General features: G+C 41.4%; 2 protein-coding genes across 3 annotated transcripts; both read left to right on the top strand.

Annotated features, from left to right (window-relative positions):
- Positions 1 to 158: 158 nt before the first annotated feature.
- babam1 (BRISC and BRCA1 A complex member 1) lies at positions 159 to 7,230 on the top strand. 2 transcript variants are annotated; one of them, XM_069718079.1, is made up of 9 exons: positions 159 to 271; positions 818 to 1,266; positions 1,370 to 1,428; positions 1,516 to 1,636; positions 1,900 to 1,978; positions 2,076 to 2,100; positions 2,201 to 2,330; positions 2,492 to 2,578; positions 3,705 to 7,230. In XM_069718079.1, the coding sequence occupies exons 2-9, from the start codon at positions 832 to 834 to the stop codon at positions 3,903 to 3,905; spliced, it is 1,137 nt and encodes a 378-aa protein (XP_069574180.1). In that variant the 5' UTR covers positions 159 to 271; positions 818 to 831; the 3' UTR covers positions 3,906 to 7,230. The 2 variants fall into 2 exon arrangements, with proteins under 2 accessions (XP_069574180.1, XP_069574179.1); XM_069718078.1 differs by having other exon boundaries at positions 1,370 to 1,443.
- A 130-nt stretch (positions 7,231 to 7,360) lies between these two features.
- Positions 7,361 to 14,302, top strand: plvapb (plasmalemma vesicle associated protein b). Its single transcript, XM_069718076.1, has 9 exons — positions 7,361 to 7,853; positions 8,169 to 8,345; positions 8,585 to 8,690; positions 9,119 to 9,320; positions 9,426 to 9,645; positions 11,726 to 11,875; positions 12,091 to 12,201; positions 12,798 to 12,893; positions 13,853 to 14,302. The coding sequence occupies exons 1-9, from the start codon at positions 7,650 to 7,652 to the stop codon at positions 13,859 to 13,861; spliced, it is 1,275 nt and encodes a 424-aa protein (XP_069574177.1). The 5' UTR covers positions 7,361 to 7,649; the 3' UTR covers positions 13,862 to 14,302.
- Positions 14,303 to 15,179: the final 877 nt, after the last annotated feature.

Raw genomic sequence — 15,179 nt, 5'->3', positions numbered from 1 at the left:
TTTTTTTTTTTTTTTCTTTTACTAATAATCACCTCTACACTTATCACAGCAGTGTTAGTAAGAGTAGAAACGTAGGCGTAAAAAAAAGAGGCCACAAGCCATAAACTCCATTACCCATAATACCCTGAAACGTTATACTTCCGGATTGTACCATTTCCGGTGAGGAAGTTGTCCGTTCAAAACAAATGTGAGCTCGTCGTTGAAACATTCTGCATCTTTAAATGAGTTTTTAAGGCATACAAATCCCAGACGCGTCGTAGCAACTGATCACGTAAGTATTATTCTTCATCCAAACGCGACACGTTTATTACTTCACAGCTCGACTGATTTGACGTCATTTTTTGGTGAAAGCTAACTAATGCTAACAGCTAAAAATCGCTGCTGCGCTGTCATCAAACGTCACCTTTGCTCATCAACCTTTTTCAGCACAGACTGTTTGTCAGACTTTCTGGACGGATTGTTTGAAACATTTTCTAACGAATAACCCATTCAGTAAAGGTAAACCACCGCAGATTTGATCACAACAGTAGAAATACAGTTGTGGTGTTAATGTAGACAGTTTGTTGGGAGGGAGGGGGGGGGGGGGGGGGGGTAAATCTTATATTAATTTAGCTTTCTTGTGCTCGTTGTAAGATCAGGACAAGTAGTGCTTTATAAGAAGCCCTTTGTTCAGGATTTTATTTGGACTTAAAGTTTCTGGAGAGGATTGACTGAAAGCAAATCGAATTTGAATTGTCCCATCAATGAATAAATGTTGAGGACATTGTGTCTGCACGGCCACTCATCTGGACTCCACTCATCTCTTCTACTCCGGCAGCATCTTGTGTATCAATGGAGACGCCAGAGCCGGGCCCAGCGGACGGAGAGGAGCGCCCGGTTGAGCTGCGACCTCGGACGCGCTCCAACCCTGAAGGCGCAGAGGACCGGCGCAGCAGCACGGGCAGCCTCGGGGGCAACAGCAACCCAAACATACCCCAGCCCGCTGTGGGAAGCCGTGTGGAGGGCGAGGGAGAGGCCTCAAGCAGCGACAGCCCTCCGAGTTCCACCGCCACGACTGTGTCAGCTTCTGCTGCGCAGAGCGGAGCGCCTGCCGCCGCCACAGGTGTGGTGGCCGCAGCCAGCGCCACGGTACCTCTGTCCACAGCTGCTGTGTCAGCCAAAGAGAGACCAAAGGCCACACAGCAACAACCCGCACTCACAACCTCCATCCCTCCACCAGCAGACTACCAGCTCAGAGTTCCCCGTGTCAATTGCCCAGAGAAAGTGGTGGGTCCACGGAGCATTCCTGTTTTATGAAGTATCACAAAAACATTGGGACTCACTCTCATTGCCTGACTTTTACTATCTGGTTTTATCTTCCTCACCGCAGATCATCTGCTTAGATCTTTCTGAAGAGATGTCTCTGCCTAAGCTGGAGTCTTTTAATGGGTTGGAAACTGCAAAGTAAACCTTCTTCAGTAACAGTGTTTCATAATTATTCACTTCACTGCCTAATTTGACTGCATTTCCATTTAGGTCTAAAACAAATGCTCTGAACATATCCCAGAAGATGATTGAGATGTTTGTCAGAACGAAACATAAGATTGACAAACGGCATGAGTTCGCTCTGGTTGTCATCAATGATAACGCCCTGTGGGTGAGTACAGGAGCCTTTCAATCAGCGTCTCTTTGAACGTACGTCCAGTTTTGTTGGGATATTATCCGATTGTGTCTCTTGTTGTGTTTTACTTTTGAAAAAATATTATTTCTCACAATAATACAAAAAAAAACCATTTTAGTACTGGATATGCTCTTGGTAGTTAGTTCAGGCGGTATTCACTTAACTTATTTAATAAAGGTTAACTGCACTAACCTAATGTACAGTATTTAAATGTAATTTAGTCTTTCTATGTGTCTCAGTTGTCAGGCTTCACCTCTGATCCCAGGGAGCTGTGCAGCTGTCTGTACGACCTGGAGACCAATGTGTGCGAGTCCTTCAGTATCCTTTCACTCAAAACTATAAACAGTGATTTTATAATGAAATAGTACAGTCTAGACATTAGGTTTTAGCCTTAACTGCCCTTTTTTTTTTTTAGACCTGGAAGATCTCCTTAATGTCATGTAAGTTCAGTTCGACTGTAAACTGAAGCATACATTATGATGAAACACACACAAGTTACATAGAGATGTTTAAGCTTTGCTTTTTCTCTTCCGTGTTTAGTCGTCAGAAGATCGAGCTGCCTCTGACGGAGAATGTTCAGACCATCCCTCCTCCATATGTGGTGCGGACTGTGCTCATCTACAGCCGTCATGCGGGGCAGCTACAATTCAACCCCTCGGAAGCTGTTAGTGTAAGTGCAACACTACTGAGGATTTCAGCCACGGTCGAGAATATTTTCCTTGTCTGATATTTCATGTGTAATTTGAATCCCCTCCTGAAAGAGGGGAAGATGTTTATGGCTGTTTCAAGCTGACTGTACTTTTAAGAGCTTGTTCCTCTGTCCTCCTACAGAAAATGCTGCAGTCTCCGTATTTTTTCTTTGATGTGGTCTATTTGCACAATGGGGTGGAGGAGCAAGGAGATGAGACCAGCTGGAGGGTGAGTGGAGAAGCTGATAATGGAGGAGGATTGGTTGTAATTGTGTGCGGTAGCTCCATGATGTATGTGACAAAGGGCCATCAAAATATTCATAAACTGCTCCTGATGCTCGTGAACAGAGTGCAACACCGTGACTTGCACGGAGCGGGTGGAAGCTACAACCTTTGTGTGTAAGGATTACAAGTTACGTCAATTGATCAACAGCAGCATCTGATTTACATTTTTGTGACCGCTGAATGTTTGTATTTGCGGTGTCAATATTGAGTTGAGCAGAGAGCGCACGAAGGTTTTGTGTCCAATTTTTAAGGGAGCAGTAAAAACTCTCCAGAGGTCAAGATCGGTGAGTAGGTTGGTTGGGGAGCTGTCACTGTGCGGTTGAGGGCAAAATTTGTGCATTTTTAAAGTCCATTGTCAAGTTGGAAAACCAAACTGCTACCATGTCACAGTTCAGGTCATTTACACAGAATGTTTTTCCTCAGAACGTCACAACAAATGTATAAAACTAAATAATAATAAAAAAAAATGACCGCAGCTTCTTCACGTTTGGACTGTGCACTTCTGCCCATATTGAAACACGAATGTCACTCAAAACACCTGGCTGCGCTTAACGCTTCGTTGCGGCAGATTTTCTGAAGCTTTTCGAGGGACTCTGTTGCAGAGTTCTTTAGTTTGGCCCATTATTTGCGTGCTCTCTGCTCAAGTTTCAGATCCATGGTGAAATTGTGAACGTGCACGTACAACTGCTCACAAAAAAACGTGTGTAACTAGGGTGCTGATGTTGATCTTGTGACGTAACTCGGGTGTACTCACTCACAGAGGTTATAGCCTCTCGCTGCTCTGTGCACATCCCAGTGCTGCGCTGCATTCATACCCAACAGGAGCAGGATCTGAACGTTTTTATCCACCCTGAGGTATTTTGGCTCAATACTGCACACTTTTTTTGAAAACTTCAGTTTGCCCATTTGGCACGTTTGTCTTGTCTGGTTGAGACACACAACTTTATGCTCTAGCAGTTCGTTAGTTTTAACACTTAATGTCCATCCTACTGAACACGAGGGGAAGTTGAATATGATGTTACAGCTTTCCACATGATGATATAATCAGAATATTTTCCATTTGTCTCCAGGACAACTACACCTCTTTCTGTAACCTGGACACAAAGGGCATGTGCTATCGCTTTGAGGTTTCCCTGAGCGGACCCGCCATTGAGCTGCACAACTGCATGGCCAAACTGCTGGCTCATCCTCTACAAAGGCCTTTCCAGAGTCATGCGTCTTACAGCCTGCTGGAGGGGGACGACCCCCAGGACACTGAAGCCACAGTCTAGAATGGGACACTCAAAAAGCCCTGCTTCTCTGTGAAATACATACACACTCTCTCTCTCTCTCTCTCTCTCACACACACACACACACACACACACACACACACACACACACACACACACACACACACACACACTGTATTATATCAGAAAAGGGTTTCTCTGATGTAGATTATTGCTGGGTTTTTTTCCATTAATTGCAGGAGAGCAATGATTCATAAGAATATTTGGGGAAACCAGGCGTAGTTCTGATGAAAAGAGGATTTCAGCACACAGTCAGTGTGTTTCCGTGAGACAATGGATGAGTTATTGATTGTCCTGAGCTGAAAGCAGTAATAAAATGATCCAGTTGTAAAATTGTCAGAAACCTCTTGGAAATGATGAAGTGGACCTCTGAGAGTCTACGAACAGGGCACAAGTAGAGAGAATCGATGAAACAAAGGAAGCCGCATCAGGTTTTTGCTAAACTTCCTTCCTCATCACTAGTTTTTTTTCCTTTCAAATCGTCGACCGCACTGATTTGTCTGTAAGTCTTAAAGATAGAAATCAAACAAACAACCTTACCTGTGACACTTTCCCACAGCGGGCCTTTTGAGACAATACTGAACTTTAATTTGACGTACTGTGTCACAGAGGTTACAACCTGTGTAACTCCACCTGTCCTTTCAGTCGCTAACCTTCGTTGCCTGTTTTATAAGCGGTTGTCTTTGCTCATTTGTCACTCTTACTTTATGTTACACAGACAGAATGTAGTAATGTAGATGTGGCCTGATTGCAGGTTTTGTTCCTTGACGCTGATCTCTGTGGCGGTTTGATTGTGACAAAGGCCCCTCGTACCGCCAGTCGAGCTGCACTTAAAACACATTTTACAGACAAGCTTTTTCAAGCTGTTTCTGGGTATTAAAAAAAAATTATTAATCATATTTTTCATGTTCATATATGGATCTGTTTGATGTTTTGTTTTTTGTTTTGTTTTTTTGCTTGTGCTTTCTATGGTTTTGTCAGGAGATGGCAGCAAAGTCCCTCTTGAGGTGAAGCTACCCGAAAGTCAAAGAGGTGCTGTGGTCTAAGAGTAGGGAACACTTTTATATTTATGAAACCTATTATTCTAAACTGATCAAATTCTGCTTTCATCAGGGCTAAACTCTCATTCGATAATCTTTTCTGCCTTTATTATCATTGTCAGGGTCCATAATCACTGTTACTCATATTTCACAGCCCTTAATATGCCAGCATGATAAAGCAGTTGGTATCTCTTATCCAAGTATGGCCTTAATATTACCTCAATGGTGAAAACATGTTTTCCTATCACCCTGAAGTTGTCTCGTGAGTTATCTTAAGAGGTGTTTTATCACAGTCTTCAACCATTAAGCTTCCTGTTTTGTTCAGAAGTTGCAGAATATCTCTGTTCTGACTCCTAATATTTTCGTCACTATAACGTACCTTCATAAATTAGTTTTTTTCCGGAGAGGACAGGTTGTCAGGTATACAATGGGGAGCAGGAAAACCCTGGACTCGGAGGACCTTTCCCCTTTCACACCCTTCCCTAAGCGGAGCCTGCCGCTCTTCACGTCATCAGTGCAGATAACAGCAGAGGAGGGATCCAGAGCGCCTGTGCTGCTGGGAGAATTTGTTATTCCCTCATCCCCGAAGAATGACAGGTCCCTATTGTTTTCATTCTTTCACTCCTCCAATGCCATGACTCCTTTCCGTGCTTACTTCGGACAGGATATGGAAGATTTTATTTTTATTTTTGCCTGGTATTTTCTGGTTTTACCCCTTACATGGTTTGCATTGTTTATCCACCCTCAGACAAACAGGATCAGGAATTCTGTGACATTCTGTATTAGCTATATTTAAATCTGCTATTGAAGGCCAATGCTTCCGGTTTGTTTTTTTAGCACCTGCAGACAGCAGTGGAAGATAAATCACTGTATCTACTCAAGTACTGTCCATTATACTGTTACTCCACATTTCAATACTGTACCTTTTATTCCGCTAGAGTTACTTTTCAGATCCAGATTTTATATTTAAATTGTGATTATCAAAAAAGTATTGTAGGTTTAACCACATAACCGTTTTAATATTTATTCCACTACAGTTACTTTTGAGGTCAAGAGTTTATATGTAAATTGTGAGTATCAAATAATTATTGTTGGTTGAAATAACTCAACAGCACAGAGAGATTCATTTGTGAGGAAGGACCAGTGCAAAAATGTACTATTACTAACATTTGTAGTGGAGTGTTCATACACTGTGGTATTTCTACTTTTACTGAAGTACTCGTTCCACCGATGCGTGCAGACTACGCAGAAACAGCTGTCTGTTGACTGTGTTCTTTTTGTATTGATTTTTATGATGTGACATGCACTTTTTTCAAGTCAACCTTTATTACATGCACATGGAGACAGTTGGTCACGCTTCACTTGAGGTGGTGTGCATGAGACTGACATGATGACGATGACACCTTAATACTGTCATAACATGTAATGAACATGAAGGCGTCTTTATGAATGTTTCTGACTGTTGTCGTTCGGAATCATTCATTCAATTATCTCTTCTTTAATGTAAAGTTGACATTGTTCAAGATGTCTTTGTTAACTTCACTCTAATCAGGACAACATAACCGGTCATTAACATGAAACTATAACTTCTACCGCTATAATTGAAGTAAAAAAAAAAAAAAAGTGACTTAAATTTCAAATGACAAACAGTCATAAACATTAATGAGGACTCCTTCATGTTCATGGTGGTGTCATGGCAGCCTTACGCACATTCCTTCAAGCAAAGAGTTTTTCGTTGCTGTCCTCTCATCCATACAGGTTGTAAAGAGATTCTTGCTTGACTCAATTTCAGTGCAACAGGATTGTGTAAAAAAATTATTGCTAAAGCAAAATGCTACAAATGCTATTGAACAAATATACCCAGAACATGATGGCACATGAACTGTATCACATTTTTTTGGGCATCAAACAAATTATTGATACTCAAAACAAGAGTTAATATCTGTCATTAGTACTTAAGAATCAGTCCACCCACACCTGGTGCACTCACCCCGAAGATGGAGAAATCTTTTGTCAAATTCACAGGCTCTGGATTCTTTAATGAGAGAAGTAATTGATGATTTTAAGCAATTTGAACTGTCAAACTTTTGTGAAAAAGCACTTGTCAGACACAGCTTAGTTTTACATTTCTTCAAACATGGCCAGAGGCAATCCTTCAAGTTTAATTTCCAACTCGGAAATCTCTTTTTGTTCTGAACAAATCAGTGGAAAATTTGTGACATGTTAGTCAGCGGTGCAGCTGGAGGTTGTGGCAGAGGTCGATGAGTGAGGGGAGGGGAGGTGAGGTGAGAGGAGAGGTGAGGGGAGGGGAGGGGAGGGCAGAGGAGGGGAGAGGAGAAGAGGGAAGGGGAGGGCCAGGATGGAGTGGAAGTGTGCCTCTAGCAGCATTTATAAACATGGCCCCTTTTACACACCTAAGGGTCATTGTTTATATCCATCCATGCATGCCATTTCTGCCTGTATGCTTCTCAACCCTTACAGTGTCGCAGAGCTGTAGAAGAGAGAAACAAACATCCCACCGCAAGTTCGACTTCCATTTCATCTCGACAGTCGCCACCTTAAAAGCCTCAGTGTCCGCTCTGGGGAGAAGATCACACCAGCGGGAAATCCTTGTGGACTTTTACGACCAGATAATTCCTGTTTAGATCTCTCAAAACCAGCTGCAACCATTTCACCTCCACCGGCCATGTACAGCTCCAGCTACTCCCGGGCCAAGTTTGGCCCGGAGGCGAGGCAGTCTCTGCACAAACCCAAAGGGAAGAGCTGCGGCTACTACATGAGGATCATCTTCTTCTTTTCTTCTCTCATCCAGTCACTCATCATCGTCAGCCTGGTGCTCTTCCTCATCTATGGACAGCCAGAGAAGTCTGCAGAGGAGAAGAGGGTCAAGGTCAGGGATTTATTCTGGTGTAACAACTTTATTTGTCATAAAATAAAGAGATATACTAGTACGTTTTATAAAAAAAAATGTCAATTGATTGTAAACATTTCGATTACCTTCTTAAAAAACTGACTCGTGTAGCCATTTTAGGAAACAAAGCACATTTTCAGTGGAAAACATCTTTAAGAGACTTTGTTCAGGCAGCATCTTTTCTGAGATTATTTTTAAATTGCTCTGTGATTGTTATTTTTTAATTTCGCAGTATTATGTGAGCATGTTCAGAGGTGTAAAATGCAGTGATGCTGAGTGACTGTTATTCTGAAGGAGCTGGAGCTGAGCTTCAACAGACTGAGTGAGAACAACATTCAGCTGAGGAAGGAGAAAGGCGAGCTGGGAGCTCAGCTGGGAGCTCGCATAGCCGAGAAAGATGCTCTGGAGAAAGAGGTGGCAAAGCTGAAGACGCTTGCCAACAGCACAGAACATGATCTGAAAAAGAAATTTGTAAGTGCAGATGATAAATAACACAAAATGTTGTTGCCGGGAAGTATTGAAAAGCAGGCAGTTTGTGCAGCAGGTTTCATTGCCTCTTAATCATGTTTGAAAAGGATTTTACAAGGTGCAGTTTATACAGCGTGAATATTTCCTTACTTCTGAAGGCATTGTTGTAGTTTCCCGATTGGTAGTAAATTATAAACCCATAAATCATGAATCATCCTGTATTTTTCTATTTTCATTTATAGGCTGATGACTGTCAGGCAAAGATTGCCACAACATTGAGCCTGATGCAGCGACGTTCCACCCCTCCCAACCCTCCCATCCAGTCCTCTCATGTGGTCACCACCAGCAGTATGTACACTCTGATACTCTGATACTATACCGTTAAAACAATAAACAGGGACATAAACAACATCAACAGTAACTTAAACATTAGCTGCAACAGAAATTTCACCCGTCAATACTTGGTTCTTGTGTAAAATGAAAATATGTGTACAAAGAAATGAAAGTCCATGTGACTAAGATAAAACAAGATGTTTGCAAGTAAAGCAAATATAAAAAAAAGAATATTGATACCATTTTCTAATGACAATAAGTGGTAATTTGTGGCTTTATTAATGGTTATAAAATAATTTATTAATTCTTTATGAATCAGTTAAAGACATTAGTTTGGAAAAGTTTGGAAAAGGGTATCGGAGTATTAATAAACACAGAAAATGGTATTGGTTATAATGGTAGTAAAATTATGAATGTTGATCATTTTACTCTGAATTCTCCAGATGAAATGAAGACCCTGCAGACCCTCAACGCTGAGCAGAGAGCCAAGATCAATTTTATTAGTTCAAACTTCACCCAGATGGTTCAGTATCTGACTCGCGAGAGAGACACCGCCATCAAAGGCCGAGACAAATTTAACGAGGACTCCACCAACCTGCGCCGTGAGAACGCTGTTCTAAAGGAGCAGCTCACCAGCTACACCAGGTGATGTCTGTCTGTCTGTCTGTCTGTCTGTCTGTCTGTCTGTGTGGCTGAAAATATCAAGAATAAACTCATTAAAGTTTTTTATTTTTTTATTTTGTCAACCAGGAAGTGCAAAGAAGACTTTGCACATTCTTTGGACGGGATAAATCTGGTGACCAGGGATTTCCTGAACCGGATCAACAGCCTGTTTCCCCACCAGTTGACCTTTCACCTCACCTGTGAGAACCAATGGGAGGTGATGGAGAAGATAAAAAAGAGCTGCACGAACCTGTCCCGAGACGTGGAGAACAAGTTCCAGCTGTATCTGGACCATGTGGGCAACAAGGTGTGTGCATGCAGAATATTTCCTTTGAGTCTTAAGAGCATCAGTGAAATATCTCTATTTTTCTTACACAAACAATTCAAGCTTGACAAAAAGCCCCAACTATACAGTTTTTTTTTAATAAGGGGTCACAATCCAGGAAGTTTGGTGAACACTGATTTACACTGTATTTTGTTATGTTTTTGTAATGTAATGATTACATCTGTCAGATGAATATTTCCCCACCTAAAAGTAGCGGAGTAGAAGTATAAATTGGCATCAATGGGATTTACACATACAAAGTAAGTACTTGAGTGAAGGTACCCTTTATTTCCCACCACAGTTTCCATGAGGTTTTGGTGTTCAGCCTTAAGACTCCTGTCCACCCTCCTTTAACTCCCCTTAAAAAAGCTTTTAGCCTGGAATATTCCAGAGCACACTGAATGGGAAACCGGTTTCTCCTGGGAGGAAGTCTATCCGCGGCATCATTCATGATAAATGTGGCTGCGAGGAGAACTCGGGGTCAAAGCAGAGGTGAAGTGTGCAGCTCTGCTGATGCAGCAGCGCTGCGGTGCAGGACAAGAAAACACATAACCTCAGCAAGTATCTGTCTTCACTCCTTAGAGCAATATTTCATTTGGATATAACACTCACAGAGGGGTCAAAAATCAGCGTTTGTTCGGTTGCTGGAATTCATCTTCACTGTGAGTCTTTGCTTATTTTTATTCAGGCACAGCTCCAGTTCAACTTTTCCAAGAAGAGATTAATCAAACCTACGTACTTGTCAGAATTAAGGTGCTTCTTGTAAAAGTTTTGTCACCTTTTCTATTATTTTCCCGCACAGACAAAATTATTTTTTTTAATTAATATTAACTTATGTAGGGACAGGTTTGGGCCAGTGCCAAATATCCCAGCACGTGGAGCCCGATCTGCTTTTCAATCCTCTTACGTAGATGAGTAAATGTAAATCGGTGCTGTGGCACATCTGTGCAAGGGGCCTTCATACAAACACACAAAACACAGTTCTCACGAAAAATACATTTACAACAGCACAAAACACACTTACATGATAAAATGATCATTAAACTCAATGACAAGCACTGCAATGTGCATGACTACACGGCTGATCCCTCTCTTCTTCTGAGTTTCACGTATTGATCCTTCAAATGGGAAAAAGGAACATTTATGAAAGGGGCACCTTAAAGTTTTTCATAGATACTCAGTGTGTTACTGAGCCAGAAACCCTGAGAGGAGCCACCAGGTCAAAGCCTGGTTAATTAAAGTACGTATTGATGAATTCAATATTAGAAATGATGTTGATGAAATGATCAAAACGTATTATCTTCAGTTTTTAAAAATATTACAGCGGTGAAATGGGTTCCTGTCCCAAATTTTAAATGAGCCATTTTAAATCATCTTAAGAGGCTGCTTTTGACAAAGAACTTAACTTATATAAGAAAAGAAAAAAAAATCACAGAATGCATGAAACTATCAGCACCATAAAACAGGTAAACAGGGTCTAATGCATCTGAATGTATGTGCAGCAAGTTTTGAAATTATCAGAGGTACTAAAACATAAAACTGAGTTTTTTAGAAACCTGTTTAATAAACTGTACATTCATGTTTCATAAAAGGCTTTAAAAGTTGTAAAACCCAGCATGAAACTAATCAAATTTTAAAGAGACGTTTGTTCGCTGTGCGTGCAGCTCCATGTCTGGTGAAGCGCGACGAACGCTCATTTACGCCACGAGCCCTCGACGGCTGATTTAAAGCGAGATTAACGTGCACGCTTCTTCCGGCAGGGAGACATTACGTATAGATTTCATTCTTACAAGAGCTGCACAGTATGTACCCAGCGTGACGAACAATCACATTGTCATCTATCTTTCGGATAGAAATAGACGCGGGGGAAACAAAAACGGGTACAATTATGTAAAGGCACCATCTGGAAACACATTTGGAACAGTCGATTGTGACACATTCTTCAAGCACAGCCCGTTATCTCTCCGTCTGACAGCCCCCCTGCTGCTTTCTGCCGCAGGGTGTAAAGAAGGCAAACACTGCATGACGGTCTCATTTGAAGGAAACTGTTTTCCTCTCCCAGGTGGCTGAGATCCAGGCCCTGTCCAGTCGACTGGAGGTCCAAAACTCACATTTGGCCTCCGACATGCAGCAGTGCGATCGCATCCTCCGTGAGACGGTCGCCAAGGCTACCAGGCAGTCAGAGCTCAAGCAAAATACCTATGATGACCAGGTAGACAATATTTGTGCATGGATGCTTGTGTGTGGATGGAAACTGGGAACCAATGGAGGAATCAAATTACCTGTATGCGTTTATCTACTCCCGTTTTATCTGTTTTAACAAGAGCATGAATCATGGAGTGGCATGAGAGAGATAAGGGTAAAAGAGAAACATTATTTTTTTTTGGCATTGTTTCCCTTTATATGATAACAAGCCTATTTTTTCAGGTGGAGAAATTACTGATGGAGCAGAACCGACTGAGAGAGCAGCAGGAAGAAAGTCTGACCCTGAAAGAGAAAGAGATTCAGGCCCTCCAGAGAATGCTGCTCAATTCTAAGGTAAAATAAATACAGAAGTCCAATCATATGCTGTGCACAGACATATGACAGGTAGTGAGGGAGAGGAGGTGCCCACAGATGGTTTAAAACCTTCATTCACATCAGACCACATGTTCATTTTTGTGCTCATGTGAAGAATTAATCCAGACTGATCTAAAATACATCGCCTAATTTAACCTTTAAATCATTTCTGCCATCAGAGATTGACTAAATATCATGTCATGGTTCTCTGAGCACAAGAGTACCATCCACACGTGTGCTTTTAAATGAGATTCACTTCAGTGCAGATGTAAGTGTGTGTGTGTGTGTGTGTGTGTGTGTGTGTGTGTGTGTGTGTGTGTGTGTGTGTGTGTGTGTGTGTGTGTGTGTGTGTGTGTGTGTGTGTGTGTGTGTGTGTGTGTGTGTGGATTCAGCGGGAATCTGAGGCTGCAGCTGCAGGAAGGATGGAAAAGCAAGATAAGCAGTCATAAGTTCACAAAGCGCCCCATTTCAAACTTCCCAGTCATACAAGTGTAGGTGTCAGAAAAAAAACTGCACAAGCGTGATATCTGTGTCTAACGTTAAATAACAGTGAACTAATCACATTTCTTCTGCAGCCCAGTCTTCTTAAAGCTGCTGTCCCACACCGGGGCGGACCAACTGTTCCTAACTGGCCTTCTATCAAACCCCCCGGCATCAGCAAGACTCCGACGGTAAACTTCCCGTTAAAACACACACTTATCTGACAACTGTTTAGCGCTGCAAAAATTAGTAGTCTGTATTGATTAGTTGATTGACAGAAAATGAATGAATGAGTTCTCAAACTCCAGCTTCCTGGATGTGGATATGTTCTGGTTCCTTTAGTCCTCTACGATGATACACTGAATATGTTCTGGATGTGGACTGTTGGTCAGGACAGAACATTTTAGGCTGCATCTTCATCTGTGGGAAACACTGGTCAACATTTTTCAACATTTTCTGACATTTTAACAACCAAAAAGCCAGTAGACTAATTGAGAAAAGAATTAATAATGAAAATAATCATGAGTTGCAGCCCTTTATTTTGAGCCATATTTTGTGTTTTTGTGAAGAGAACGAGATCAAATTTAAGATTTAACGTATGAAAACACCCAAACTGTAATCCTTTACTGTATTTCGTTGATGGTTCATTAGCCTGCGGACATGCTGGTGTGAGGCTGCATGAACATCAACATGCTAAACGTGCTCACAGTGACAAGATGCTGATGTGAAGCAGGTTCAATGATCACCATCTTAATTTAGTATTCCAGCTCAAATTTGCTAATTGTCACTAAACACAAAGCACAACTGAGGCTGACAGCAGCGTCATCAGACATAAAATCATCAGTCATGATGATGGCGCCAAAAAAAGGAAAAACAAGTGAGGGGATCATTAAAGTTCTCACAATTCACACTGAGAACTTGGAAAGTTTGCAGCAAATGTCACAACAATCCAGCCAATACTTGTAGAAATATTTACGTCTGGACCAAAATGGTCGACATCCTCAGAGCCTCGCCGTCAGCATCGCTAAAAATAGTTTCTCCTCCAAACCGTGCTCACCGTGTCCTCACCAAAACTGCACAAATCTAGTAATGAGGTTTTTAGACATTTACAGGACTGATTTGTTATAATTGTTAATGCTTTGTTTTCCAGGTGAGATGAGATAAACCGTCCAGTCATCCATAAACGTCACCTGCTAATTCTCTGAGGGTCTTGCGGGGAGGGAAGAGAAAGCCCAACACAGCAACACAACAAAACACACCTGTAAATACTTTGCCTCCATATTAATGACATAAATCTGCTGTTGTTCAGCTCTACTTGTGACTGAAGATGTGTGTGTGTTTAACTTGTGTTTGAGTTGAAAGTATCTTTATACTCGGGTGAATGTAAAAAGTTCAACGACACCGGTGTAAATATTTTCTGTTGTGTGTCGGTAGGCAAACCAACACTCGGAAATCTTTTCTTTACCTTGAAATTAAAATGAAACAAACCAAAAAAAAGAAGCCTCGACTCCCTCTTTAACAGGATTGTCCTGAGTTTATCTTGCTGGCATTAAAATATAACAAACTCTCAGACAGGACTTTGTGGAGCAGCTTCTCACTCGTCTGCTATAAACAGATTCCTCTAAAAGTAAGTACCAAGTTTCCTCGTGATTCACACGAGAAGAAATGCACACAAATTTCTAACCAAGACTGGAAGACAATACAGACATCTGCCGAGTCCTAAACACATCATCACATCTGTAGGGTTATTAGAAGTAAAAAAAAAAACGATGTGTCAAAAACAGGAAGAAAAAAGTATAGCAGGATTTACTGTACAGATGAAAACTACTTTTTATGGTTTGCAAAAAAACCAAAACAAGTCGGGACTATTAATTGCCCTTTTTATTGTTCATTTTACAAGTACAGAAGCTGTTATAGGAACTGTTCTTGAGCTTTACTACTTCCTTTTCCTTTCAAGCACAAGGCAAAGAGCACATACAGTTCTGCGGGTGGAAACGGACGACATATTTTTACGATTATTACGGATCCAGTTTGGTGCAGACGAAGTTTGGTGCAGGTGGCATCTAACGAGTCTTCAGTATCTGATCAAAAGACAGCTTTTTATCACTATCAATGTAAATACTGTACACTTTACAAAGCAATACATCATAGAGCATATACAAATACTTGTCAATGTTGTAAGTCATTATGATATAACATAATTTGGACTTAAAACATTTAAATATTTTTTTTTTCTTTTATAGAATGTATTTCTATATGCATCAACTTACTTAACCGCTTGTGATTTGAGATCCCTTCCACATTATAAGAGAAAAACACACGAGGATAGACTCGCGGCTTCATCACTGATGGAGATGAGTGTTACAGGTGAGCTAATTGCCTCCTGTCAGCAGGACGCACACGCACGTTAAGTCAAACGGGTACAGGGTGGAACCGGCTGTACTCGACACGGCTGCGTCAACATCACATCTCAGGAC

Source organism: Brachyistius frenatus, unplaced genomic scaffold (genome assembly GCF_029030835.1).
Source record: "Brachyistius frenatus isolate BFR_SWC_R1_liver_20210118 unplaced genomic scaffold, ASM2903083v1 Contig_186, whole genome shotgun sequence".
Taxonomy (NCBI): domain Eukaryota; kingdom Metazoa; phylum Chordata; class Actinopteri; family Embiotocidae; genus Brachyistius; species Brachyistius frenatus.
The sequence above is the reverse complement of the archived record's forward strand: the minus strand, read 5'-3'. Positions and strand labels throughout refer to the sequence as shown.

What these genes read in the sequence shown, in the direction of transcription:
- plvapb (XM_069718076.1), top strand. Translation starts at nt 7,650, where the DNA reads ATGTACAGCTCCAGCTACTCCCGGGCCAAGTTTGGCCCGGAGGCGAGG. An exon ending in CAGAGGAGAAGAGGGTCAAG is followed by an intron (nt 7,854 to 8,168) that starts GTCAGGGATTTA and finishes GTTATTCTGAAG; the next exon opens with GAGCTGGAGCTGAGCTTCAA. An exon ending in GAATGCTGCTCAATTCTAAG is followed by an intron (nt 12,202 to 12,797) that starts GTAAAATAAATA and finishes TTTCTTCTGCAG; the next exon opens with CCCAGTCTTCTTAAAGCTGC.
- babam1 (XM_069718078.1), top strand. Translation starts at nt 832, where the DNA reads ATGGAGACGCCAGAGCCGGGCCCAGCGGACGGAGAGGAGCGCCCGGTT. An exon ending in AATGGGTTGGAAACTGCAAA is followed by an intron (nt 1,444 to 1,515) that starts GTAAACCTTCTT and finishes ATTTCCATTTAG; the next exon opens with GTCTAAAACAAATGCTCTGA. An exon ending in GAGATGAGACCAGCTGGAGG is followed by an intron (nt 2,579 to 3,704) that starts GTGAGTGGAGAA and finishes ATTTGTCTCCAG; the next exon opens with GACAACTACACCTCTTTCTG.